At 47.5% G+C, this 27,193-nt stretch overlaps 1 protein-coding gene across 6 annotated transcripts in view; it reads right to left on the bottom strand.

The window, feature by feature from the left end:
- Positions 1–27,193, bottom strand: part of LOC147016459 (uncharacterized) — a 428,934-nt gene that overhangs the window by 70,797 nt on the left and 330,944 nt on the right. Inside the window, exon 7 of one of the 6 annotated variants that reach the window (XM_085845135.1) lies at positions 16,356–16,566. The exons of the other annotated variants lie outside the window; for them this stretch is intronic. Within the exon in view, the coding sequence (XP_085701261.1) occupies positions 16,356–16,566 (211 nt within the window). The remainder of the gene's footprint in view (positions 1–16,355; positions 16,567–27,193) is intronic. 6 annotated transcript variants of the gene reach the window in all.

The following is a 27,193-nucleotide window of genomic DNA, read 5'->3' as shown; positions in this document are numbered from 1 at the left end:
TTATGCGAGTGAAGATGTATGTTGTGTGAGTCGAAATGTATGTTATGTGAGTGTAGATGTGTGTTATGTGAGTGTAGATGTGTATTATGTGAGTGAAGATGTATGTTATATGAGTGTCGATGTATTTTGTGTGAGTGTAGATGTGTGTCATGTGAGTGTCGATGTATTTTGTGTGAGTGTAGATGTGTGTTGTGTGAGAGTTATATGGAGTGGAAATGTATGTAATGCGAGTGTAGATGTGTGTTATGTGAGTGTGGATGTGTATTATGTGAGTGAAGATGTATGTTATATGAGTGTAGATGTGTGTTATGTGAGTGTGGATGTGTATTATGTGAGTGAAGATGTATGTTGTGTGAGTGTAGATGTATTTTGTGTGAGTGTAGATGTGTGTTATACGAGTGCAGATGTATTTTGTGTGAGTGTAGATGTGTGTTATGTGAGTGTCGATGTATTTTGTGTGAGTGTAGATGTGTGTTGTGTGAGAGTTATATGGAGTGGAAATGTATGTTATGCGAGTGTAGATGTGTGTTATGTGAGTGTGGATGTGTATTATGTGAGTGAAGATGTATGTTATATGAGTGTAGATGTGTGTTATGTGAGTGTGGATGTGTATTATGTGAGTGAAGATGTATGTTGTGTGAGTGGAAATTTATGTTATGTGAGTGTAGATGTATGTTATGCGAGTGTAGATGTGTGTTATGTGAGTGTAGATGTGTATTATGTGAGTGAAGATGTATGTTATATGAGTGTAGATGTATTTTGTGTGAGTGTAGATGTGTGTTATGTGAGTGTCGATGTATTTTGTGTGAGTGTAGATGTGTGTTGTGTGAGAGTTATATGTGTGCGCAAAATGTGAATCACGGCACTGAGAGCACCGTCACACCTTGGTGGTTGTTGCAACTTGGCAATCACCCTTCCCTTTCCAGAGAGGGACAACAAGGCCCCTTTTCCAGTCAGTTGGGATGATGCCTGTGTTCCAGGCATAGCACAGAACTGCATGAAACACGACACGAGTGCAGCATTTCCACCAGCCTTGAGAAGTTCAGCATGGATGCCACAGATCCCAGGAGCTTACCCCATTTCAACCGGTTCACCGCAGCCTGTGTTTCCACAAACAAAGGTGGACCACAGTTGATTGGAGGGTCAGCAATAGGGATTGCAACACCCCTGACATCCAACTCGACATCTGGTGGATCAGCCTGGTACAGCCGATCCAAGTAACCGGCCCAGCGGGCCTTCACTTCGGACTCCTCTATCAAGAGCCTACCACCCTCTGCTCTCACTGCAGTACACTGAGGGATGGGCTTGGATGAACGCAATGTGCAAATTCCCCTGTAAGCAGGACGAGAATCACTTGACCACAGGTGATGCTCTACCCCCTCACAGATTCCTCGCACATAGGCCTCCTTGTCCACCCTCAGTGCACGTACAGTTTTACGCCTCAGCTCCCTGAACTGCTCAGCTCTGTCATTCAGCCTGGCCCTGCGACTCTGGTCAATGGTATCCAGTGTCCCTTGAGAGACAAATTCTTCATCACCCTCTGGTGAGTTCCATGACATCTACCGGCAACATCAAGGACGGTAGTCTTGAAGGCACTCCACAACTTTTCAGGATCTCCCAAAGCACACAGACCCCCCAAATCTCCACTCAGCCTGTTAGCAAACTCCTCAGCTACCCTCTAATCCTTGAGCTTGCCAACATCTTGCCTCGTCTGGGATGGTACCATTCTCCTGAATTTTAGCTGCAAGTTAAGATTTGCTACAACAAGCTGGTGGTCAGTATTGAGGAACTGAACACTCCGGTCGACCCTGCAGTTCTAGATCATCCTCCAGTGACCATCAACGAGCACATGGTCAATCTCCTTTGCCACACTGCCAGAGTTGGAATACCAAGTCCAGCAATGAGCTTGTGGGCGCTGAAACATGGACCAGCCACCCAAGTCCAATGACTTCTTGCAAAGGTTCACAGATCCAGAACCATGAGGACTAACACATGTCTCATAATCATCCCTATCAGTTCCAGATCGATGCATTGAAATCCTTCAAGACTAGAAGTGTATCTCGCTTGGGGCACTGATCACTGATCAACCACAGACTCGAGCGGGGCATAGAATGCGCCCTTCACGGTGAGATCACTCACCTCAGTCGGAGCACAAGCAGAGACCAGGGAAATGACACCCAAGGAGTGATGAATCCTTAAGTTTCATAATATGCTTGTTGACCGGTGTAACCTCAATTATCACTGAATCAGCTTATTGGACACAGCTGCAGCAACTCCTTGGGCATGGTGTCCATCAGAGCGACCAGACCAATAGAAGGACGAACCACCTTTTTTTTTTCTTTTTTTATGTTGAAGGCCACAGGCACGGAATGAATCGTCCTCATGGAGGTCAGGCCTTCAATAAAAGAACAGCATGAATAGAAAAGTAAGAAAAGAGAGATGCGTCTAAGAGTTTTTGAGAAGGAAAAAAAATCTGCTTTTTGAAAAGAGGAAGATCATAAGCGTTTGGGAAGATGTGAGACGATAAAGAGTTCCAGAGTTTGGCAGTGGAGGGGAAGAAACAAACATCATCCCGGCCCACCCTTGAATTGCCAATAGCCACACAATAATCATGTGATGTAGTGGCTTGTCGAGTGTTCCTTGGTCTCACTAATGGTGGAGTTACACAAACAGCAAGTTCTTGTGAGCAGAAACTGAAGTAATATCTGTAGAAAAGAGAAAGAGAGCCTACTATGCGGCGTAATTTGAGCGGGTCGAGTCTTGAGGTCACGTTGGTCGAGTTGACAAGTCGAAAAACTTTGGATTCCATTTTGTCCAGTGAGTATGTGGAGCTGGAACCTCCCCAGATGTGAGAGCAGTACTCCATACAAGGACGAATCAATCCTTTGTATAGTTGGAGCAACTGTTCAGAGGAGAAGAATCTTCGACATCTGAACAGGACTCATAATTTCTTCGAGGCAGACTTAGCTATTTGCTTAATGTGTGGATTCCAAGATAAACTTGATGTTCGAGTGATACCTGGAAGGTTTATTGTATCACATGGTGTAATTGAAGAGCTTTCAAAAAGATTGGAGAGTTGAGAGGGGTTTTCGATCGAGAGATGGGAAGAAATTGAGTTTTTGAAGCATTAAATTTAACTTGATTACATTTGCCCCACTGGGAGATCTTGTCCAAATCCAAATTTAAGGAGGTGGCTGTGATGTAACGAGATGTCGATCGAGGGAGGGAAGACATCATTATCACACCATTTGAAAGCCTTTTTCCCTGAGCAGGGGTCAGCTTTTTGCAGGCTCCAATCATGGTACCCTTTCTTGTGGCAATGTTTTTACGGCCAGATGCCCTTCCTGACACCAACCCTTTAGTCGCCTTTGACCCGGCAGGGATAATTACCAGTATACTGGTGCTCATTTCGCCGACCTTCGGAAGGATGACAGGCTGAGTCAATCCCCTTGATGCGAACTCAGCGGCCAGCGGGCTTGAACTCAGGACCCCCGAGGATCCTAAGCCACTGCCTTAACCACTAAGCCACATCAGGCTCATAGATGGGAAAGACATGGAGGAATGTAATGTTGAGTCATCAGCATATGAGTGCATTTGGTTATTTGTGGAAGAAAGAAGGTCATTGGTAAAAAGAAGGAAGTGTCAGGGACAGAACGGACCCTTGAGGTACACCGCTGTTGAGAGGGAAGGGGGGAGATGTTGAACCATCACCGATTACGGAGAAAGAGTGGTCGGAGAGAAAGATCGATATGAGAGAGCAGAGTGAAGGAGGAAAGTTGAAAGAGGGAAGCTTGGCTATCAGACCCTGATGCCGAACTCTGTCAAAGGCTTTTGAGATATCAAGGCCGACAACAAAAGATTCCCCAAAGTCTCTCAAAGAAGAGGCCCAGACCTTCGTAATGTAAGAAAGGATATCACCTGTAGATCTTGCCTTGCGAAAGCCATGTTGTTGGTCAGATAGAAGACTGAGAGATTCAAGATGCTTGAGAAAATGGGGGTTGAGAAGACATTCAAAGACTTTGGAAACAGTACAAGTCAGAGCAATGGGGGCCGTAGTTAGAAGGGTTTGAATGATCACCTTTCTTTAGAATAAGCTGTACGAAGGCAAGTTTCCAAGTCAGAGGAAAAGTTTGGATTTTTAAACAAAAACGAAACAAACGAGCAGCACGGGTGCAAGTTCTGAAGCACATTCCTTCAAGTCACAGGGAGAAATGCCATCTTGCCTGGAGGCCTTGCTTATGGAGACAGAGGGAGAGACAGAGTGACAGAGAGACAGAGAGACAGACAGACAGACTGTCTGTCTGCCTGTCTGTCAGAGAGAGAGAGAGAGAGAGACAGAGAGAGAGAGAGAGAGAGAGAGAGAGAGAGAGAGAGAGAGAGAGAGAGAGAGAGAGAGAGAGAGAGGTATTTTTTTGACAACATGAAAAGACATTATAGGGAGGGCCATAGGATTGGTGAGGGGAGGATCAGAGGGAGATGGAATGTAAGAGTCATCCAGTGTGGAGTTAGAGGAGTAAAGAGAACCAAAAGGAGTTGCTTTATCTTTCACTGCCGGATGATACTGTCACGATGATATACGATGATACTGTCACTGTCGGAGAGACAGTGACAGTATGATCGGAACGGGAAGGTGAAGGAAAGGTAGAGCGACAAAAGTTGTTGGAGATACTTTTAGCTAAGGACCAGAAAGATCGATTAGTGGAAGAAGATGAGAGGTTGTCACATTTCTTTTAAATAAAGGAATTCTTCACTTCATGAATAACATGTTTACAATGATTTCTGGCAGATATGAAAGCTGAATGCAAGTCGGAGGAAGAAGAGTTTTTCCATGTCCGATATGTGGCATCCCTTGCACGAATGGCCACAGAGCAAGAATTATTGAACCAAGAATTGGTAAGAGAGATAGACTTGAAAGATAAGGGTATGTCAGCCTTCATTTGGGCAGCAATATCCTCAACTATACGTTCAGCAGAGATGGAGGCATCGCCCGAGGAGAGGCAGTAGTCATTAAATGATCTCGCGCAATCCGGTCTCCGAACCTCAGAGAGAGCTGCAATCCCGATGTCCAAATGCTTGAGCTCATATGATAACAGAGAGAGGTGATCATCCCCTCTTAGGGAAAGGACATTCCAGGCACCCACCCAAAGGGATCGCCTCAGGTTAACCCAAGGAGACCACCGTCTGGTAGACGACACCTCCAGCAATCTGACCCGGGAATGTTACCCCGTGGTTTCCCTCCTTTCATCAAAGATTGGGGGTCCCAAAGGCTTTGCCCCAATTCCATCATCCGGTGAGCTGCCCTTCGAAGGGAAGCTGCATAGGGGTACTCCCACGGAGTGGGTTTTCAGATTTAAAAAAATGCTTTTAGAATGTTTTGCGGGATGTAGGGTGTTACAGTGGCCGGAGTGCAAATCCTGCCACCATCCTCCAATAAAAAGTAACCCAACTGCAGGAGGACGTCCGCAGTCACAGTTGGGCACATTATAGACTTGGGGTGACATGTTAAGTCTGGAGGTACATGCACACTCCACTGAGATGATGTTTGAATCTCAGGTAAGCTATAAACTGGAATCTGTGTTTTGGAGGCAGATTCTTCAACAGGCAGAAGAACTCCCCACGAGATTGAGCCTTCTCCGGTGAGATTACCCTGACCCCAGATGAACAGGAAGAGCTAAATGAGATCATCAATGAGTTTCTGAAGTTTTCACCAAAGATCTTGTCCAAACGGATGTTGCCCAACAGTTAATTGAGGTGGGAGATGCTGTCCCTGTTCGTTCACATCCATCCCGCATGGGACCAGAATACAAACAAACACTGCACGACAAACTAAATCAGCTCTTATAAAGCAGAAAGATTGGGCCTTCAACATCACCATGGGCATTGCCTGTTGTGGTAAGAAAAACCAAAGGGGAGGTATCGGATGTGTGTTGACTAGAAAACTGAATGCTGTCACAAAAGTAGATGCCTTTCCCGTGCCGACTGTGGATGCTATACTAGGATCCCTACATGGAGATAATATAGTCTCCTCTATTGACCGATGTCGTGGTTTTTGGCAGATGGGTGTTGCTCCTGAAGATGTTAAGAAGATGGCCTTCATCTGTGAGGAATATCCTTGCATATGAAGTTGTGAATGGTCCAGCAAGTTTCCAAAAGTTGATAAATCAGGTGCTTGGAGATCTGGTTGGCCCATAGACTCCCATAGAGAAGGACTGGAACCTCACGATCTCGGGATTTGTAACTCGAGTCTGAAGGATTAACTTGAGTCCGGGGCTAAAATGACTTCTGGAAGGGCTCGAGACACGATCTCGGGATCCATATAGGGGTTTTTGAGGATGGCAAGTTCAATAGTGTCATTTTCAACACCACCTGAGGTCATCTCCAAGGTCAAAAGGTCATATTTCAAGGTCAAATTACTGAATTTTGGTATTTTTTGCCCGTTTTTGTGTCAAACTCATTGAGGAAAGCTTTTGTTAAGTCTATGACAAAACATGACATTGTGCACCTACTGCACCTACTTGCTGATTTCTATCATCGTTAACTAATGTACGTTTTGTTTGTTTCTCTTTCAGAAACTGTCCAGCTGGTGATGTCACAGGATCTTTGTGTTGTTTCCTGCTTTGGTGACAATATGCCACGTCGTTGCAGCTGCTTTGGTTGTAGAGGAAACTATGATGGGACGCCTTATGTAAAGGTCATATCCTTCCCAAAAGATCCTGAGGAGAGGGAGAGATGGATGTTGGCAATGCCAAATGAGTAAGAAATATTGAGGTGCTTAAAGGAGATATATATTTGTGAGATACATTTCAATTGTGATTGGGTGTCAGTTAGGGGTGGCAAACGACCCAAAGAACCCCCATCAATATTTCCTGGAGTGCACCTCCAGGAAATCAGCTTTGAAGCTTTGAATCAGCGAATCAGCTTTGAAGCAGGGACCTCAGCCCCACGCCCAACATCATCTTCTACGTCAGAATCAAGAGCTTAGAAGATGCAGGCAGCTGATGAGGCTGCAGACAATATCCAAGATTTCGACCACTTCTGTGCTAAAATCAGCTCCTATTTTCCTGGCTTTAACATCATAAAAGACCAGGAAAACCTTTACCTATCAAGAACTGATGCTACTGGACAAACTGTCAAACAGTTCTTTCATTTCCAACAAGTTCACTCACCTTTTGGATTTCTATTCTTGAATAGAGTTGAGAAAGATGGCATTGAGGTGCCCAAACGACTTTTTCCTTTGCAGAAGAACAGCCTGCTCTCAAAATGGTCCCAGATTAGATCCATAACTGACCAGGTAAACATCTATGAATGCACAAGCAAGGAAATTCTTCAGCTTGTAATAAGCCAGCTCTGTTGGATAACTGAGGCACACGAGCTTCCTCATTTCACCTTCCTTCTGTCGCAGCTGCATCTTATGTTCGAACCTCTTGATCATCGCCGATTTGATACTGATACTATGATTTTCGCAATGCAGCTTCACAACATATCACCCAGTGCATAAAAAATGATTCATCGATCCGGCTTAATCATTCCACCATCAACAAAAAAGGTAAAACAGATGCTTGCTAGTAGTCAGCAGGACTCCAACCTCAAAACCTTGTTCGACCAGCTTAAACCACAGCAGCATTTGGTCAATTTAATGTTTGACGAGGTAAAGCTGGTCGAAACATTGCGATTTTCTGGAGGGCATGTTGTAGGATATGCTCAAAATGCAGCAGCGGGTGGTGAACACGAAATGCTTGCTTCACATGCTATGGTTGTTGAAGTTGCCTGCCATTTCGGTGGTCCACGCTATATTCTACGCATTTTGCCCTGCAAAAAACTAACTGCCGATCAGCTGAAGGAACTCCTTATCGAAGCTGCATCAGCTGTAGTTGGTGCTGGCGGTACTGTGATTTCGTTGATATGTGACAATTGCAATACCAACCGCAGTGTTTATTCAAAACTTGGAGGACCAGGAAGTTGCCAAGTGCTGTCAATTCAATTGCAATCTATGTTCTTAGTGTACGACTACGTGCACATCTTCAAAAATGTTCACAACAACTGGATTACTGTTGATGGCAAGACACTCTCATTTGTCCTAGATGGTAATGAGTACAAAGCTTACTGGAGTGATATTCAGAAGGTTTATGAGATCGACCAGGCTACTCCTATTCGCTTAACCAAGCTAACGCACACCGCTGTTTTCCCCAAGCCCCTTCAACACCAGAGCGTACCATTGGTATGCCAAGTGTTCAATGACAAGACTGTCGCTGCTTTAAAGACCTTCAAGGATTCACTGGGCATCAGCGAAGGCACAATCATCCTCACCCAGATAATGAGTGAGTGGTTCAAGATGATGAACGTGAAAGACCGTTTCTCAGCTATCCATCCGCGTGATAAATCCAGACAGCCTTGGACAGCAGACTGTACAAGTTTCACTAGGCTGGAGCAGGCCTGCCAAATTATATCTACCTGCGCATGGCAAGGAGGTGGTGGTCGTAAGCTGAAGCTAACTCAGCAAACTGCTGAAGCCTTCACTGTATCCACACGTAATAATGTGGATGCTGCCAAATTGTTTCTGGCAGAGAAAGACTTTGACTACGTTCCTCCTGCTATATTTGCAGATGAAGCCTTGGAAAAGTTTTTCGGCCAAGCCAGGCAAAGAAGCGGTGGAAACTTCTACATTGACGTAGTTGACATGATATGCTGCAGCTAAAATTGTAAATTTGCAAACGCTCATTAAGCATGACATTATGCCCGAATCTAGTTCTCGTGTGATTGATTGCGACAAGAACTGTACAACTTCCATAAATCCAGATGAGCGAAGTGAACTTATTGACGAGATTACTCCTCAAGACACTCAAGGATCTCTTGGGGTCTGACGATGCCCTTAGGAATAAAGTAGTTTATTTGGCCGGCCACCTTGTTCATAAATATGGCGATAGCACTAGTATGGAAGAGATCATTGATGATGAAGATGGTAACGAGGTGTCATCTGAGTTTCTAGATAATTTGAATAGAGGTGGATTGAGTGTGTTGACTATGTCAACCGTCTTTTTTGTGCTATAATTTGTATGACAAGACTAAAATGCGTTGCCGATTTCATTTTGCTGAGCTGTTATCCTCTGTAGATGCACCTTTAGCTCGTCGTAATGCTGCATGTACTACTTTAGCTAACATTCTATTGAAAGCTCATGTCCTCAATGTAAGTGACAAAGAAAAGCTTTGGGATGCCTCAGGAGGAAAGAAAAGCTCTCCAACTCGTGAAAGACATAGACATAGTTGTAATCGGCATAGTGTTGTGACATGCATATAATGTTTATGTAATACGATATATGACAATAAATAGCAAAGTTTGACAGCTCTGCACACTTGCATCTTATTACAATCAGCCATCTCTCACCGTGTACGAGGTAGACACAAAAACGGGCAAAAATTACCAAAATTCAGTAATTTGACCTTGAAAAATGACATTTTGACCTTGAAGATCACCTCAGGTGGTGTTGAAAATGACACTATTGAACTCACCGTCCTCAAAAACCCCTCTCAGGATCCCGAGATCGTGTTTCTAGCCCTTCTGGAAGTCATTTTAGCCCCGGACTCAAGTTCATCCTTCAGACTCAAGTTACAAACCCCGAGCATGGGAGGTTCCAGTCCTTCTCTATAGGAGTCTATGGGTTGACCACACTTGTTATGTCCACCTCAATGACATAGTCAGAGTGTATCACTCTTCCAGTGTACAACAGTATTTCGCTGACTTCAATGACATTCTGCACAACCTTCGCGTTGCTGGCTTGACTCAGTTTGGTTGTCAAAAAACTGAGATACCCAGAACACATTGTGACATCAGAGACTGAAACCAGATCCAGAGACAGTTTCAGTCATCTACAGATATCTGACAACCACAAAAATGAAGGAACTGGTATGTTCTCTGGGCATGATATGATGATACCAGAAGTTTGTACCCCAATTTGCTGATCATGCAGAGCCCATGTACAGACTCAAGAAGAAGGGTATCGTATGGAATTGGACTGAAGATTGTCAGTCAATGTTCGTGATGTTGAAAGGCATTGATGACTCAGTCAATACTTGGTTATCCTCTTGAACATGACACATTCAATGGACGTGCAAATGCCAGCAACGTAGGACTTGGTGCAATATTGATGCAAAAGCAGGGATCCAGTATCAGGACTATTTCTTTTGCAAGTTGAGTTCTCACCATGGCATAAAGGAATTGAAGCACGACTGAGAAAGAATGCTCAGCAGCTGTTGGAGCTCGAGAGACATGAAGGCCATACCTGGAGGGTAAACAGTGCTGAGTGGTGACAGGTCAAGTTCTATGCTGGCTGTTCTGGAAGTCAAAGCAGTATGGCAGACTGGCCCATTGGATCTTATGGTGACAGGACTTTACTTTTGTTGTATTGTACAATACTCCAAGAATGAGGAATTCAATATTCTCCAACGGTATTATTCAAATGAACAACGGAACGTAACAAGCTTTGCACTGCACACCTGATCTCTCACACCGACCTCCTTCTCTCCTCATCGCCCCCTCTAGCATCCAGTCGATGCACAACACCACGTATCCCCCTTTCTTTAACCACATGCATACCGTATCTCAGTGGAGCCTGGTGTGACTCAGTGGTTAAGGTGGGGGCTTGGGATCCTTGGGATCCTTGGGGTCCTGAGTTTGAGCCCCGCTGGCCACTGAGTTAGCATCAGGGGGGTTGTCATCCTTCTGAATGTCAGCTAAATGAGCACCAGTACACTGGTAATTATCCCTGCAGGGTCGAAGGCAATGAAAGGGATGGCATCAAAAAACCATCCGGCCGTAAAAAACATTGCCAAAAGAAAGGGTACCATGATTGCAGCCCACAAAAAGCTGACCCATGCTCAGGGATAAAGGCTTTCAAATGGTGCGATGATACCATATCTCAGTGGACAACAATAATATCAACTAGCCAAAGCCCCGTCACAGACGGATTCCATTCATTCAACCGCCCTCACCAGCTCACCCACACTCGAGGGACATGGACTGGACAGGGCGTGCTTGCCCCCGCCAACACATCCCCCGCCCCTGCCCCATTCCCCCCCCCCCACCTTCAATTTGCTTACCCCCGCCCAAAAATTTAATTACCCCGGCCCGCCTCTTCACTCCCCGACCCCCGTCTCTTGATTCCCCGCCCCACTTGCCCCCGGGCCCCCGCCCCCTGTCCACCCCCTCACACTCAACCCCGCCTAATTCACTCCAGTCCCCGCCCCATTTCCCCCATTTCCCGCTTTCAAGTGCTTACCCCCGCCCAAAAATTTGCTTACCTTGCCCCCCGCCTCTTCACTCCCTGCCCCCTCCTCTTCATCCCCCGCCCCCGCCTCTTCACTTGTCGCCCCCATCTCAACGAAAAGTGTTTATTCTGCTTCAGAGTTGAAAGTTGACTATCGCCACTATGTACGATGCACTCTTACAGGTACGAAGTTTCTTTCAGTCCAGGTCACAGTACCGAGAAAAACGTGACGCGAATGCCAGGAGGAGCACAAAATTGGCCCTTCAGTATTAAGATATAGATTAACTAGCAGTTGAAATGTTGTAATTGCCACAGCATGGATTAACCATAAAACAAGTAGTAATAAACATGACACCAATTTAAATTAGCTTCCTGTTCTTATTCTCAAAGCACATGGTCAGAAGAGCTTCAGTGAACCATGGGCGAGAGGAAAGGGAGGACAATTGAATACGAGAAGGGATAAATCTGTGCAGGAGAGAGAGAGCAAGTTTCTTTGAAAGAATTTCCAGGATGAGTTGATATTGGAGAAAGTAGCGATGGGAGACCAGTCTTGAAGTTTGATGGTTGCTTGGAGACCCTGCCAGTCAGCCTGAGTGACATGCCAAACTCGATGACGCTGAGGTGGTTCTCTGAGTGTAATCCCAGTTCCTTCCATAAAGCTCGGATCAAGTGTGTATCTACCTTCAGGAGAGCCAGAAAACAACATCTTTCTAATCTCAACTCTGAACGTTCAAACTTCTCTCCATCCTCCAAATCCTGGTGGCATCTAATCAAATCTGTTTCTGGTGTATGCTCCCCCTCTATCCCCTCCCTCACCTCAAATGGCCGCACCGCTGATACCGCACGTGAAAAGGTTGAATGCCTAAACTCGGTGTTTGCATCAAAATCGTGTGTCCGAAACCCATTGGTTTCTGTACCTACCTTACCCAGTCACACAAAACTGTCCATGGACTCTGTGTCCTTTTCTTCTGACAAAGTGGGGAGTTTGCTGTCAAACCTTGACGAAGATTCTGCAACCAGTCCAGAGTTGCATCAGCCCACATGTCCTAAAAACCTGCTCTTCTGCTCTTGCTCACCCTCTCTCTGTTCTATTCAACCTCTCATTTGCTCAAGGTCATCTGCCATCTGCTTGGAAATCAGCAAACATTACAGCCCTGCATAAAAAAGGTGCAAAAACAGATCCCTGCAACGACAGACCAATCAGCCTTCTCCCAATCATCAGCAAGGTCATGGAATCCATCATCATTTCAGACATTAAACCCTTCCTCTTCTCCAATGGCTTGATTTCCGATCATCAATTTGGTTTCAGACCAGGTCACTCTGCCCTGGATATGCTGCTTCTGCTCTCCCAACAATGGATGGAGGTCCTCAATGCCAGACATGAAATCAGAGCCATGTCCCGAGACATATCACGTGCTTTTGACACGGTGTGGCACCCTGCCCTGCAAACCAAACTCTTTTACTGTGCTATCCAAGGCCATCTCCACTCATGGCTCACAGACTTCTCCTGTCACAGTCAACGTGTAGCACTAAATGGAGTTCTTTCATCCCCTCTTCCTGTCCAGGCTGGAGTTCCTTAAGGCAGTGTTCTGGGCCCTGTTCTTTTTCTTGTTTTCATCAATGATCTCTCCGACTCTCTGGAAAATCCTCTTTTTCTCCTTGCTGATGAATCCACCCTGTTCGTACCATCTACAATCCCTCAGACCGGCAAGCCGCAGCTTCTTCACTCTGCAGATATGGATAAAATCACAAAGTGGTCCAACACGTGGAACATGTCCTTCAATCCGAACAAATCTCACAATCTCAATATGTCTCTCCAAAAGGACCATTTAGAAAACCTCCGCCACCCCTTACACTTTCTCAATAATCCTCTGGAAAAAGTCCTTTCTTTCAAGCTTCTGGTTCTCACGATCTGCCATGATCTTTCCTTGGAAAGTCACATTTCCCACCTGGCCTCCAAAGCCAGTTGCCGACTGGGAATCCTCCGTCGTGCAAAGTCCTTCCTCGCCCAACCTGAGCTCCTGACCACAGACAAAGCTTTCATCTTCAGCTTGATGGAGTACTGCTCTCCCCTCTGGGCTGGAGCTCCTGCCTCTAACCTTTCTCGGCTTTACGCTGTGGAAACCAAGGCATTTCGGATCATTGGTATCTCCCACGATGAGCCTGAGTCTTTGGGCCTCTCACTCTCTCACCACAGGCAGGTCGGTGGTCTTTCTGTCTTCTACCGTCTCCTCTCCGGTCTTGCCCCACAGTTACTCTCTCCGCTATTTGTCCCCACCATATTTCCACAGGGAGCTCAAGGTCCGCCAACAACCCCCTTGTGGTAAAACTACCAAGATCACGAATCACTGCTAACCTTCACTCTTTCATTCCTCTTTTCTCCTGCCTTTGGAATACACTACCATTCTCAATGTTTAAATGTTATTATCATGAAAATGTTTAAACTCTTGTATAGACAGTGAGGAGGTTCAACGTTTAAATGTTATGATCATGAACATGTTTAAACTCATGTATAGAGGTTGAGGAGGTTTAACGTTTAAATGTGATGATCATGAACATGTTTAAACTCGTGTATAAACAGTGAGGAGGATTAACGTTTAAATGTTATCATCATGAACATGTTTAAACTCATGTATAGACAGTGAGGAGGTTTAACGTTTAAATGTTATTATAATGAACATGTTTAAACTTGTGTATTGACAGTGAGGAGGTGTAACGTTTAAATGTTATTATCATGAACATGTTTAAACTCGTGTATAGACAGTGAGGAGGTTTAACGTTTTCATCTTATTACCATGAACATGTTTAAACTGGTGTATAGACAGTGAGGAGGTTTAACGTTTAAAGTTTATTATTATGAACATGTTTAAACTCGTGTATAGACAGTGAGGAGGTTTAACGTTAAAATGTTATCATGAACATGTTTAAACTCGTGTATAAACAGTGAGGAGGTTTAATGTTTGAATGTTATTATCATGATCATGTTTAAACTCGTGCATGGAGGGTGAGGAGGTTTAACGTTTAAATGTTATTATCATGAACATGTTTAAACTCGTGTACAGACAGTGAGGAGGTTTAACGTTTAAATGTTATTATCGTGAACATGTTTATACTCGTGTAGAGAGAGTGAGGAGGTTTAACGTTTAAATGTTGTTCTCATGAACATGTTTAAACTCGTGTATAGACAGTGAGGAGGTTTAACGTTTAAATGTCATTATCATGAACATGTTTAAACTCGTGTACAGACAGTGAGGAGGTTTAACGTTTAAATCTTATTATCATGAACATGTTTAAACTCGTGTACAGACAGTGAGGAGGTTTAACGTTCAAATGTTATTATCATGAAAAAGTTTAAACTCGTGTATAGATATTGAGGAGGTTTAACGTTTAAATGTTATTATCATGAACATGTTTATACTCGTGTAGAGAGAGTGAGGAGGTTTAACGTTTAAATGTCATTATCGTGAACATGTTTATACTCGTGTAAAGAGAGTGAGGAGGTTTAACGTTTAAATGTCATTATCATGAACATGTTTAAACTCGTGTACAGACAGTGAGGAGGTTTAACGTTTAAATGTCATTATCATGAACATGTTTAAACTCGTGTACAGACAGTGAGGAGGTTTAACGTTCAAATGTTATTATCATGAAAAAGTTTAAACTCGTGTATAGACATTGAGGAGGTTTAACGTTTAAATGTTATTATCATGAAAAAGTTTAAACTCGTGTATAGACATTGAGGAGGTTTAACGTTTAAATGTTATTATCATGAAAAAGTTTAAACTCGTGTATAGACATTGAGGAGGTTTAACGTTTAAATGTTATTATCATGAACATGTTTAAACTTGTGTATAGAGGTTGAGGAGGTTTAACGTTTAAATGTGATGATCATGAACATGTTTAAACTCGTGTATAAACAGTGAGGAGGATTAACGTTTAAATGTTATTATCATGAAAAAGTTTAAACTCGTGTATAGATATTGAGGAGGTTTAACGTTTAAATGTTATTATCATGAACATGTTTAAACTTGTGTATAGAGGTTGAGGAGGTTTAACGTTTAAATGTGATGATCATGAACATGTTTAAACTCGTGTATAAACAGTGAGGAGGATTAACGTTTAAATGTTATTATCATGAAAAAGTTTAAACTCATGTATAGACAGTGAGGAGGTTTAACGTTTAAATATTATTATCATGAATATGTTTAAACTCGTGTATAGACAGTGAGGAGGTTTAACGTTTAAATGTTATTACCATGAACATGTTTAAACCCGTGTATAGACAGTGAGGAGGTTTAACGTTTAAATGTTATTCTCATGAACATGTTTAAACTCGTGAATAAACAGTGAGGAGGTTTAACGTTTAAATGTTATTATCATGATCATGTTTAAACTCGTGCATGGAGGGTGAGGAGGTTTAACGTTTAAATGTTATTATCATGAACATGTTTAAACTCGTGTATAGACAGTGAGGAGGTTTAACGTTTAAATGTTATTATCATGAACATGTTTAAACTCGTGTATAGACAGTGAGGAGGTTTAACGTTTAAATTTTATTATCATGAACATGTTTAAACTCGTGTATAGACAGTGAGGAGGTTCAACGTTTAAAGGTTATTATCATGAACATGTTTAAACTCGTGTATAGACAGTGAGGAGGTTTAACGTTTTAATGTTATTATCATGAACATGTTTAAACACGTCCACAGACAGTGAGGAGGTTTAACGTTTAAATGTTATCATGAACATGTTTAAACTCGTGTATACGCAGTGAGGAGGTTTAATGTTTTAATGTTATCATCATGAACATGTTTAAACTCGTGTATAGAGGTTGAGGAGGTTTAACGTTTAAATGTTATCATCATGAACATGTTTAAACACGTGTAGTTCATGATTTTGTTCTTTTCAGAGAATCTCAGGTAAATATAACAAATAAATAAATAAATAAATGAATAATTAAGGACAAATTTGTACAAGTTCCACAACAACATCCACAAGATCCTGAACCTCCTCAAGGAGAGCACGATATTAAAGGTTAAAAAAGATTTGATTTGTTTTCCTAATTCGGGAAGTCGAGGACAAAGATGATCTCACCTGTGTTGTCACAGGTAACTTCGGGTTCATCCACGTTGATGATCTGACAGAGAGCATTGAGTGCTGAGAGTTTGCAGGGATTGTCGGGAATGTTTGCGTAACAAACGGAAGTTCGAACAAGATCTTCCTGTCTCAAGATCCCCTTAAGATCCTGACACCTGCTGAAGTTTGCCATCATCGTTATTGTGAATCTTCTGATGTTCCTCGTGTCCTGAAACCATTCACACAGTACAGGTTAATCAGAGAGGAACAAAAACACCTTTCACTCTGTTATGGATGATGTTCTTCATGGGATTGAACTTCAGGACATTCAAACACACTCAGGACTAACACGGGAATCAAAATATAATACTCGTACAATGATTGTATCTGTGACGTCACCACATCGACTCACACTTGTTTAACTCTCACTCGTAACCACATAACCCTGATTGTGATCCCTTCTGTCTGAAATAATAACTGTAACGAGATGGTGTTTATGGAGTACGAACCCCTCACAGTCTTGAGAAGGACTTGGTGGTGCGAGCCAACTCTTCTGGTGGAAAATTTGTAATCGCATCTTTTGACACGTCTGAGATAAATGTGAACAAATTATGATTTGAAAATTTTCAATGTATATTTAAGATGTGCAACACCAAATGGTCATGTAACATGTGGTGAAGTTTCATTTTCCTCTGTTCAACAGTTTTCGATGTACATTTAATATGTGCTCCATCATATGGTCATGGAACATGTGGTAAAGTTTCAATTTCCTCCGGTACAGGGTTTTCGATGTGTGACCTTAATGAAATGCAGACGACCGATTGTTTAACCCCATGTTTCATTTTGCACGTGCAGGCTCATAAAAACATCGGACCACCTATCCTGATACTCACCTGGATCAGGGGAAAGTCACTCAAACCCCCCACAGACCTCCTTCGACCCTGAATTTTTTGATGCCATGAACAAACTTAGGTACATCACTGGTAATGAAGATTGTGGTCAAGTTTATTGAATTGTGTGTGTTGTTTGCAGAAGAGAGCAAATACATATTGTTGCGAATTCACGCCCGCCGGCGTGCGAGCGGCCACGTAACTCGAATCGCGGCACGTCGCCCACTGGACGGACAATTCTGTCGTGACCCTCTCAGACTAACGCCGGGAACTAGTCACGGGTGGGCCTTTCGGCCTCACCACGATCGTGCCAATCGGCCCCCCGCGTGGGATAGGGTTGTTCGCCAAATTCGACCTACCTAAGTACCCACACGGAGGGTAGACAGGGCGATCGCACCTCGCCGCAGGTCGACTCCGGACACGGGCCACTTAAGCGACCCGTTCCGTACTATCGGGATAACCGAGCGGTGTTATCGTCGACCTCGACGGTACCGATTAATTATCGGGCGTATTAAGCCCACTACCAACCCTTTACGTGAAGCAAGATGGAGATTCAATTAAAGAAAAGACGAAGCGAAATGGGAAAACAGTTCAACATGAGGCACATTTATTCCGCGGCACACGGAGAGCACACATATACAATTACAACAATTATGCACCAAAAGCAGATGTTACAAAAGAAACACAACAATGCAGATCTACTACCGACTACGCGAGCACACGGCAACACTTACACAGTTTTACTTTACAGACGGCGCCGACAACACATTTACTCAAAAGCAAAAGAAAAGGGCCACCCTCAAAGACAAGGGGGCAGACGGGGCCTGTGGGCCGCGAGACCGGGTGGATCCTACCCGTGTCTTGTGATGAGCCGCAAATGTGGCGGCAGTGCCCCGACTCCGCGCTCCTTCGCGGGTTCCGTTGGCACTGCTTGGAGTGGGGTGGGAACGGGGCCCCCTTTTTGCACTATCTCAGTGCGGGGGGAAAAAAAGGGGGGAATTGTTGATGCTCTGGGGAAAGACGATAGCTGGATTGCTTGGGTCCCGCGACGAGCGACTCCACTGCGACCTCGTCGCCGACCGCCGTCTTCTTGCCTTGGACCCGAGCCAGCCAGTTCCCTCCGCAATTCTCCTCAGTCGACTGCAGCAAATCACCTCGACCGCGCTCCAGGCTTCAGGCTTCCCCTCTCTGCAGCTCGCCGACAGACTCCGAACCCCGACAGACTGCCACTCTCCAGACCCGACTTGACTCAGGGCTCCACAGACCGCTCCTCTCCAGACCCGACTTGACTGCCTCGACCTTCCTGACTCCAACTCACTGCCTCCAACCTTCTCTCCAACTCAAAAACTAATTAAATTCGCCCCTCGCTCGGCACTTTATCGACGGCAGGAGAACCCATATGCAAATTTCTGGATCAGAACGAGCTCGGGGGTGGAGCCACGCTCGCCCATTGGACGGAGAAAAAGGGGCGTGAGTCTCCCCTGATCCTCGAATTTGCATATATCGATTCTACTTCGACGCGCCTGGAGGCGGGGCCAAACCGCCCCGCGCTTGCTGATTGGACGGATCAGAAGTGGGCGTGTATCATTCCTGATCCGAATTCTCCTCGGAAAGGCCGCACTTTGCACCCGCGGTTCGGCGCGCGTCCCGCACGAGGCCAGGACAGCCTGACGCTCGGTGCCCACAAGCGGTGCGGGAATGGCCGCAGAAGGAGAGGCGAAGGTGGTGGAGGGTTTAAAGTGGTGTTCCATTGCCATGGCGACGTTTGGAATGGCGGCGATGCGATGTTTGCGGGAGCGAGTTGTGAAGGTAAGGGTCGTGGCTGTTGGCGTTGTTGTTGTTGTGAAGCGGCGTTGCGGTTGGTGGTTTTTGTGTGATGGCGGTTGAGACGTGGTTGGTTCAAAATAAAGATAGAACTGAAAAACGGCTATCTCAAAGGGTCGCAGCCCGAATGAATCACATTTATTCCCTCGAAACAACGCGTTTGGGGCTAACTACACATGTACTTACAGAGACATCTCACCTACGGGACCTGAATGGTGGTTTGCGAATTTCCTCAACCGCAACACTACCCCCTCCCCTTTTTACAGACTCGTCCCGAGTAGTCAAATTCTCGTGTGCCATCATGTGTAGTTCTCCCCTAGTACGTTTTACCTACGGATCCCTGAGTGCGACATTCATGGTATTCGTGCCCCCAAAATAAATAACCTGAGGGCTGAGTAACTACCTAAACAAACCCACTCACACGGACAACTGAAATAAAATTGCCGGCACTAAGACATACATGCCGGGGGCGCAATCATATTTACAGTACAATACATCTTAACTTACAAATTTTACACAAAACCATGGCCCAGGATCAATGGACTCTGCAAAAAGAAAGCAGTTAGCAGGGAGCCAGGCTGCTCGCATGCAGTCTCTGGCTCAAGCAATGCAGGTGACAGGGAACGTGGCCGGCTGCTCACACGCAGTCCAAGGCCTTCCCTTTTGAACTGAACGCAGTGAACCACAACGGTGCATGGGCTGCACAAACGCAGTCTCCTGGTGCGGCTGCCCGCAAGGCAGTCCCTGCAGAACACTGAACGGGCACTGACGCAAGCAACAAAACGGCGCACGGGCTGCACAAACGCAGTCTCCGTGCCAGCTCAAGTGGCACACGCAATGAACACAACGGATGGATGCATGGATGGACGCAAACACGCCACTGCAGGCCCGTGTTGTAGCTGCCAACAGGGCAGTTCTCGCAGCTTGCAAACTGTTGCCTTGATCCTGGCGCACATGGGAATGAACAGGGGGGGGGGGGCAAAGCAAAATTGAACGGGGCTGGTAAACATAGGCAGTGGGCATGGCATGGCAAAGGCAGCATGCGATGACAGCCTGCAGAACCAGGCCGCTGCAGGCAAGCACAACCGGCAGACGAACTGGCCGGCACAGGCCTTACAGAAAACAGCTGCAAACGATCCGGCTGGTACAGGCCTTGCAGCAAAACACAGCTGCCGATGAAGTTGGCCAGCCTTTGCCTTGCAGTGCAGGTAGGTGGAGGGAGTGCGGTGGTGCTGGCCACTCGGAAGGCGGGCTCGGACCTGCCTACTGTCTCCCTCCCACCTATCGCCCTTGCCTGTCACTGTCTATACCCACCCCCTTAAATTGTCAAACCCAATTTAGCCCCAACTTATTTTTTGGTTGTTGTTTTTATTTTTACTTCCCCACTATAATTCGTCCCCTAACCCCCTTTATCGTCCTTGTTCGGCTAACCTATCCTGTCACCTAGCCTACTCCCAACCCCTACGTTCCCTTCCCGAAGGGGAATAAGGGAGAGCTAGCGTCCTGTGTCGAGGCCCAACGAAGCCTCAAGATGGCCTCCCCAGACTTCAGCGATCTAAACCCAAAGTGGGTGCAGCAGCCCACAACGAGAGCGAAGGGATGGATGGTGCGGAGGGGTACATCTCCTAATCTACCCTAACCATTTAACTGTTAAACTACCCCGGGGCCTTCAACAAGCGCCTCTCGCTTAAACTATTGGTTCTAAAAACCCAGATTCCCGTCGCCCGTGTTGGTGTCCTTACAATTTTGGGCCTCGCCCCCCAATTTTCTTCCCGTGCCCTCACACGGTCTCATGGCTGGGACGCGTGGCTCCCCTTGGCAGGCACTACCCTCTGCCGAATCTCCTACGATGGCACCCCCGGGGCACTACACTGCCTCCGAGCCTACCAGCTCCCTAAACACCGGGGAGTGCCCCCCATGGCAACTCCCCTGAAACGCACACGTGGCAGGCTGGCTTCCCGGACCCCTTTCCGAGGGTCACCCCGTGCCCACAACGCTGCCCATGCGGCTAACGGCACCCCGGGCCGCCGCACCAAGCGGGCGCACCCGTGCCCACTACGCTATCCCGGCCCCCCATGGGCCATTGGCCTACTACGGCCGACTAGCCTGGTGCCCGGGGTACCCACTCAGCGATACTCACCTTTCGCAGCCACGCTCCCAGCCCGTCAACAGGGCTCCTGCACCCCTCCAAATGGGTATCGAGCCTACTTTCCCACCAACAACAAAACGACCTCCATTTTGTAAATTTGACTAACCCCCTAACTCCCTCTACACTGACCCGGGGTCCCTTGGGCGGGAGTCACTCCTCCCCCCAATCACTCATCGCACCATGCATTCCCCATTCGCTCCACTCACACAGACCCGCTGGCCTCACTCACTCACCAAGCACATGCTTCCACTTCACTCACCAACTCTTCAACACACACACCACTGAACTCTGCCATCCTTCTAACTCCCTCCCCTAACTAACTCGTGCTCCCACGTCGTCCCTTAAACTATAGCACGTTCCATTTAACACTACGTAGCTAAGCTACGTCCCCGCTAAACATCCAAAGTCTGTCTATGTCCTCCAAAAAATGTCATTTCCCATTTCCCTTCCTAAATCTCAACTAAAATCCCTCTACCGAATCCATTCCATGGGCCCCATGAGGACTTACTCCTACCCCATGGAGCCGGTCTAACTAAGCTAACCCTTCCCCCTAACTAGTTCCATCCTGTGCCCAGGCCAAGGGGGTCTTCCACCCTTGCCCAGGAATCCTGTTCACCCGAAAGCAAGGCTTGCTTTTTTTTTTTCTTCTTTTTTTCATCGCGCAGCACCAGCGCGGCAACTCGCAACCTGTGCACCAGCGCGGCAATTCACAGCCGCGCACCTTTGGCGTGACGTCATGGCAGCTGTTCGCGTCCCTCGTCCCACTTGGACGGTACCATCCGGCAGGGATTCACCCTTCTGCCGGATTCCAACCACACACACAGCCATGATGTCACCCGGCGCGTAAAAAAAACACAAGCCTCACGTCTCGAGGGGTTCCCCACGCGAACACATGTGCTTTGCCCGTTAGAGCTTAACACACACGCCCGCGTGGAGAACTCGTCCGGTCCAAATCCGTTTACCTGCCTAAATTTTGTCCGTCCGCGGGATCGGCAAATCCACCGGGTACATTTCCGGACCGGGACTTCACTCCCGCAAGCGAGCACGTGGCGGCCTCGTGCGTTGCACAGCACGGACCTCGCGCTCGCTGCCTGGTGAACCCGGCGCGGTGCGCAAAACATCTCCGGCCGCTACCCGGCTTTCGTTCCTCTGTTGCCGTCGTCGTCGCCATTCCAACCACGCACACCTGCGTGTTACGACGCTCATTCTCCACTCCATTACATCCACACCGGGAGACGCCGCTGCATGCTCCCGCATGCCAACCGACATCTCCCTTACACACAGCGACCTTGCACACGCTGTCTCTCTCACACTCGGCCGCTCACTCACACATGCCACCTCCCTTGCACATGTGGCTCCACTCACCCGCGGCCTTTCACTCACTCGTGCCATTTCCCTTGCACACACCATACCACTCACACACGCGGGGGCACTCGCCCGCGGTGTCCCATTTACACACGGCGTGCTGGGAAGCACGCACTCCGGCACACTTGCCACCACACCACTCACACACGGGGTCGCTTCCACACACGGGGCCTTTGTCACCCACCCGGTCGATCTCACACACGCCCTTGCACCCGCGCAATGTGTGCGCTGCAGCACGCATTTCGCCACACTCGTGAACACACACCTCGACACCACACACACCGGGACCACCACACTGGGGATTCGTGTCCCCACAAGGGGCTCCGGGGCCTCTATACCCCCCAAGCTTTCCGTGCACCTGTCCACAGCATCCGTCCCCTCGACCTCGCAAAGCACGACCGAACCCACCTGGTCATGGATCGCCTCATGGGGGCATACTCCCTCCCCTCGTTCCTGGAGGAGGCCATCTAGCTGCTCGCACTGGGTCTCCACCCAGTCCGCCAGCTCACCCCCATTGTCCTCCACTACCTCCGTGTGTGTGGGTGCGTCTCTTACCCCGTCTTCATCGTGTAGTCTTCCCTCTATCGTTCCCATCTCCCGTGTCTCTACCAACTCAGTCACCTCTTCCCTTGTTATCTCCCTTGTCTCAACTATTATTTCTTTCCTCCTTTCCGTCGTCACCTCGTGTCTCGTCTCACACGTTTTGGTCTCCCCATTTAATTTTCCCTCTCGGTCACCGTCACTGTTGCTATCTCCATCACCTTTACCAGTCTCGCCCAACACGCCCCCCAAATTATTTTGTCACCCGCCTCCACCGCGGGCCTGACAGCCGTTGCACCCCCTCCCAGCTCGTTCGCTCCCACACGTGGCGTCGCCATTTTAAGCTCGCCGGTTATTGCCTTCATGCCCGCCTGCAGGCTTCGGCCCATATTCTGCGTCTCACCCCGCAGTTCTTTCATTTATTCCTTCATGTTTGTTTCCATTTCGTTCATTTGCTTGTTCATGCCTTTTATTTCGTTTTTCATTTCATTTGTGTTTGTATCCATCTTCGCAGTCATTGCCGCCAGCATGGCGCATAGCTGGGCCATGTCGGGTGCACTCAGCTGAGCCGATTCGGCAAGGATCGGGGGATTTTGGCGGAGAGGGGGAGGGGAGGTGTCATACACCGCGGCCGCCGCCGCACCTATTTCGGGCTCTGGGTTCAGTTGGGGGAGTTCGTGTTCCTGCACAACCAACATTTCCTGCACGGGTATTTCATCCTGGACCATGGATTCTACACATTCTAAATCCATTTCTAATACCCCCGGCTCCCGCTCGCCTTGAGACGCCATCTTTCTTCTCGTAAGGGGTTAATTTGAATCGCTCGTAATATAGAGGGAATCGGGGGTCGCGCCTCTCACCCCTGGACCGATTCCCGTTAATTTAGCTGGAGACAGGAGAGCCCGTTTTCCCGCTCTCCGACACCAGTGTCGCGAGGAGGGGGATGAGTTTGTGTCCCACGACCTGACACCAGTGTTGCGAATTCGCGCCCGCCGGCGTGCGAGCGGCCACGTAACTCGAATCGCAGCACGTCGCCCACCGGACGGACAATTCTGTCGTGACCCTCTCGGACTAACGCCGGGAACTAGTCACGGGTGGGCCTTTCGGCCTCACCACGATCGTGCCAATCGGCCCCCCGCGTGGGATAGGGTTGTTCGCCAAATTCGACCCACCTAAGTATCCACACGGAGGGTAGACCGGGCGATCGCACCTCGCCGCAGGTTGACTCCGGACACGGGCCACTTAAGCGACCCGCTCCAAACTATCAGGATAACCTAGCGGTGTTATCGTCGACCTCGACGGTTCCGATTAATTATCGGGCGTATTAAGCCCACTACCAACCCTTGACGTGAAGCAAGATGGAGATTCAATTAAAGAAAAGACGAAGCGAAACGGGAAAACAGTTCAACATGAGGCACATTTATTCCGCGGCACACAGAGAGCACACATATACAATTACAACAAATATTATTATTGTAATTACAACAAAAAGCAGATGTTACAAAAGAAACACAACAATGCAGATCTACTACCGACTACGCGAGCACACGGCAACACTTACACAGTTTTACTTTACAGACGGCGCCGACAACACATTTACTCAAAAGCAAAAGAAAAGGGCCACCCTCAAAGACAAGGGGGCAGACGGGGCCTGTGGGCCGCGAGACCGGGTGGATCCTACCCGTGTCTTGTGATGAGCCGCAAATGTGGCGGCGGTGCCCCGACTCCGCGCTCCTTCGCGGGTTCCGTTGGCACTGCTTGGAGTGGGGTGGGAACGGGGCCCCCTTTTCGCACTATCTCAGTGCGGGGGGAAAAAAGGGGGGAATTGTTGATGCTCTGGGGAAAGAGGATAGCTGGCTTGCTTGGGTCCCGCGACGAGCGACTCTACTGCGACCTTGTCGCCGACCGCCGTCTTCCTTGCCTTGGACCCGAGCTAGCCAGTTCCCTCCGCAATTCTCCTCAGTCGACTGCAGCAAATCACCTCGACCGCGCTCCAGGCTTCAGGCTTCCCCTCTCTGCAGCTCCCCGACAGACTCCGAACCCCGACAGACTGCCACTCTCCAGACCCGACTTGACTCACGGCTCCACAGACCTCTCCTCTCCAGACCCGACTTGACTGCCTCAACCTTCCTGACTCCAACTCACTGCCTCCAACCTTCTCTCCAACTCAAAAAATAACTAAATTCGCCCCGCGCTCGGCACTTTATAGTCCGGCAGGAGAACCCATATGCAAATTTCTGGATCAGAACGAGCTCGGGGGTGGAGCCACGCTCGCCCATTGGACGGAGAAAAAGGGCCGTGTCTCCCCTGATCCTCGAATTTGCATATATCGATTCTACTCCGATGCGCCTGGAGGCGGGGCCAAACCGCCCCGCGCTTGCTGATTGGACGGATCAGAAGTGGGCGTGTATCATTCCTGATCCGAATTCTGCTCGGAAAGGCCTCACTTTGCACCCGCGGCTCGACGCGCATCCCGCACGAGGCCAGGACAGCCTGACGCTCGGTGCCCACAAGCGGTGCGGGAATGGCCGCAGAAGGAGAGGCGAAGGTGGTGGAGGGTTTAAAGTGGTGGTCCATGGCCATGGCGACGTTTGGAATGGCGGTGATGCGATGTTTGCGGGAGCGAGTTGTGAAGGTAAAGGTCGTGGCTGTTGGCGTTGTTGTTGTTGTGAAGCGGCGTTGCGGTTGGTGGTTTTTGTGTGATGGCGGTTGAGACGTGGTTGGTTCAAAATAAAGATAGAACTGAAAAACGGCTCTCTCAAAGGGTCGCAGCCCGAATGAATCACATTTATGCCCTCTAAACAACGGGTTTGGGGCTAACTACACATGTACTTACAGAGATATCTCACCTACGGGACCTGAATGGTGGTTTGCGAATTTCCTCAACCGCAACAATATTTTAGGGGGGGGGGTCAAAAACCCTCCCCTCGACCCACTTAATGAGCGGGAATTTTGATGTGGTCGACAAACTTTGGTACATCACGGGTGATGACAGTTGTGGTCAAGTCTGTCACGTGAAGGTTACATGAGGAATGTCTGGCCTCGTTTGGGTTTCCCACAAAGCCTGTATCCATGATTTGACAATCACATGATAGATTGTCCGGCCTCGTTTGTACAAACAGTACATTTCATGAAAATGTTCCCATGACAACGATCATGAACCAAGACTGTGATTTTAACAATCCTCTGTTTCATTCTTCTCTGAACAGTTGGAACCTTTGCTTCCACGGTGCTTCCAACCTTTCTCCTTTACATCTTGGCAACTATTCCTTTGTTTTGCCTCCCCCACCACCCCCACCCTTTCTCTTTTACATCTTGGCAACTATTCCTTTATTTTGCTCCCCCCCCCACCACCCCCACCCTTTCTCTTTTACATCTTGGCAACTATTGCTTTGTTAATTTGCTCCAATGAAGCAAAATTAAGCATCATCAGAAAATCAAAATGGCATCGACAAAGATAGACATTAAAGATAGACATCAAAGATAGACATCTCCATCAAAGATAGATAGAAGATGGACATTACAGGGACTTTCAGGAAGTAAAGCAGGTACTTTGAAGGAGGTGGGCTTGGGTGGATTATCGGGGGTAAAAAAGATCGAGGATTTGGATGGGGGATGATAAGAGGTGGTGGTGAACTGCTGTTTTGAAAGCCTGGAGGGAAGAATGGGATTGAATAGAGTGAGGGAGTTTATTCCAAAGGTGGGGAAAAAGAGGAATGAAAGAGTGAAGGTGAGCAGTGATTCGTGATTTTGGTGGTTTTCCCAGAAGGAGGTTGTTGGCGGACCTTAAGCGCCCTGCGGAAATGTGGTGGGGACAAATCGCAGAGAGAGCAGGGGGGGGGCAAGGCTCGAGAGGAGACGGTAGAAGACAGAAAGACCACCGACCAACCTGCGGTGATTGAGCGAGAGGCCCAAAGACTCAGCTTCATTGCGGGAGATGCCGATGATCCTAAATGCCCTGGTTTCTACAGCGTGAAGCCGAGAAAGGTGGGAGGCAGGAGCACCAGCCCAGAGGGGAGAGCAGTACTCCATCAGGCTGCAACTCCATCATGTTACTTCAAGAATGACCCTCACATTTCTCTGGAATA

The sequence above is a fragment of the Eptatretus burgeri genome, chromosome 11 (assembly GCF_056783735.1).
Source record: "Eptatretus burgeri isolate ZD-2024b chromosome 11, Ebu_testis_v1, whole genome shotgun sequence".
Taxonomy (NCBI): domain Eukaryota; kingdom Metazoa; phylum Chordata; class Myxini; order Myxiniformes; family Myxinidae; genus Eptatretus; species Eptatretus burgeri.
The sequence above is the reverse complement of the archived record's forward strand: the minus strand, read 5'-3'. Positions and strand labels throughout refer to the sequence as shown.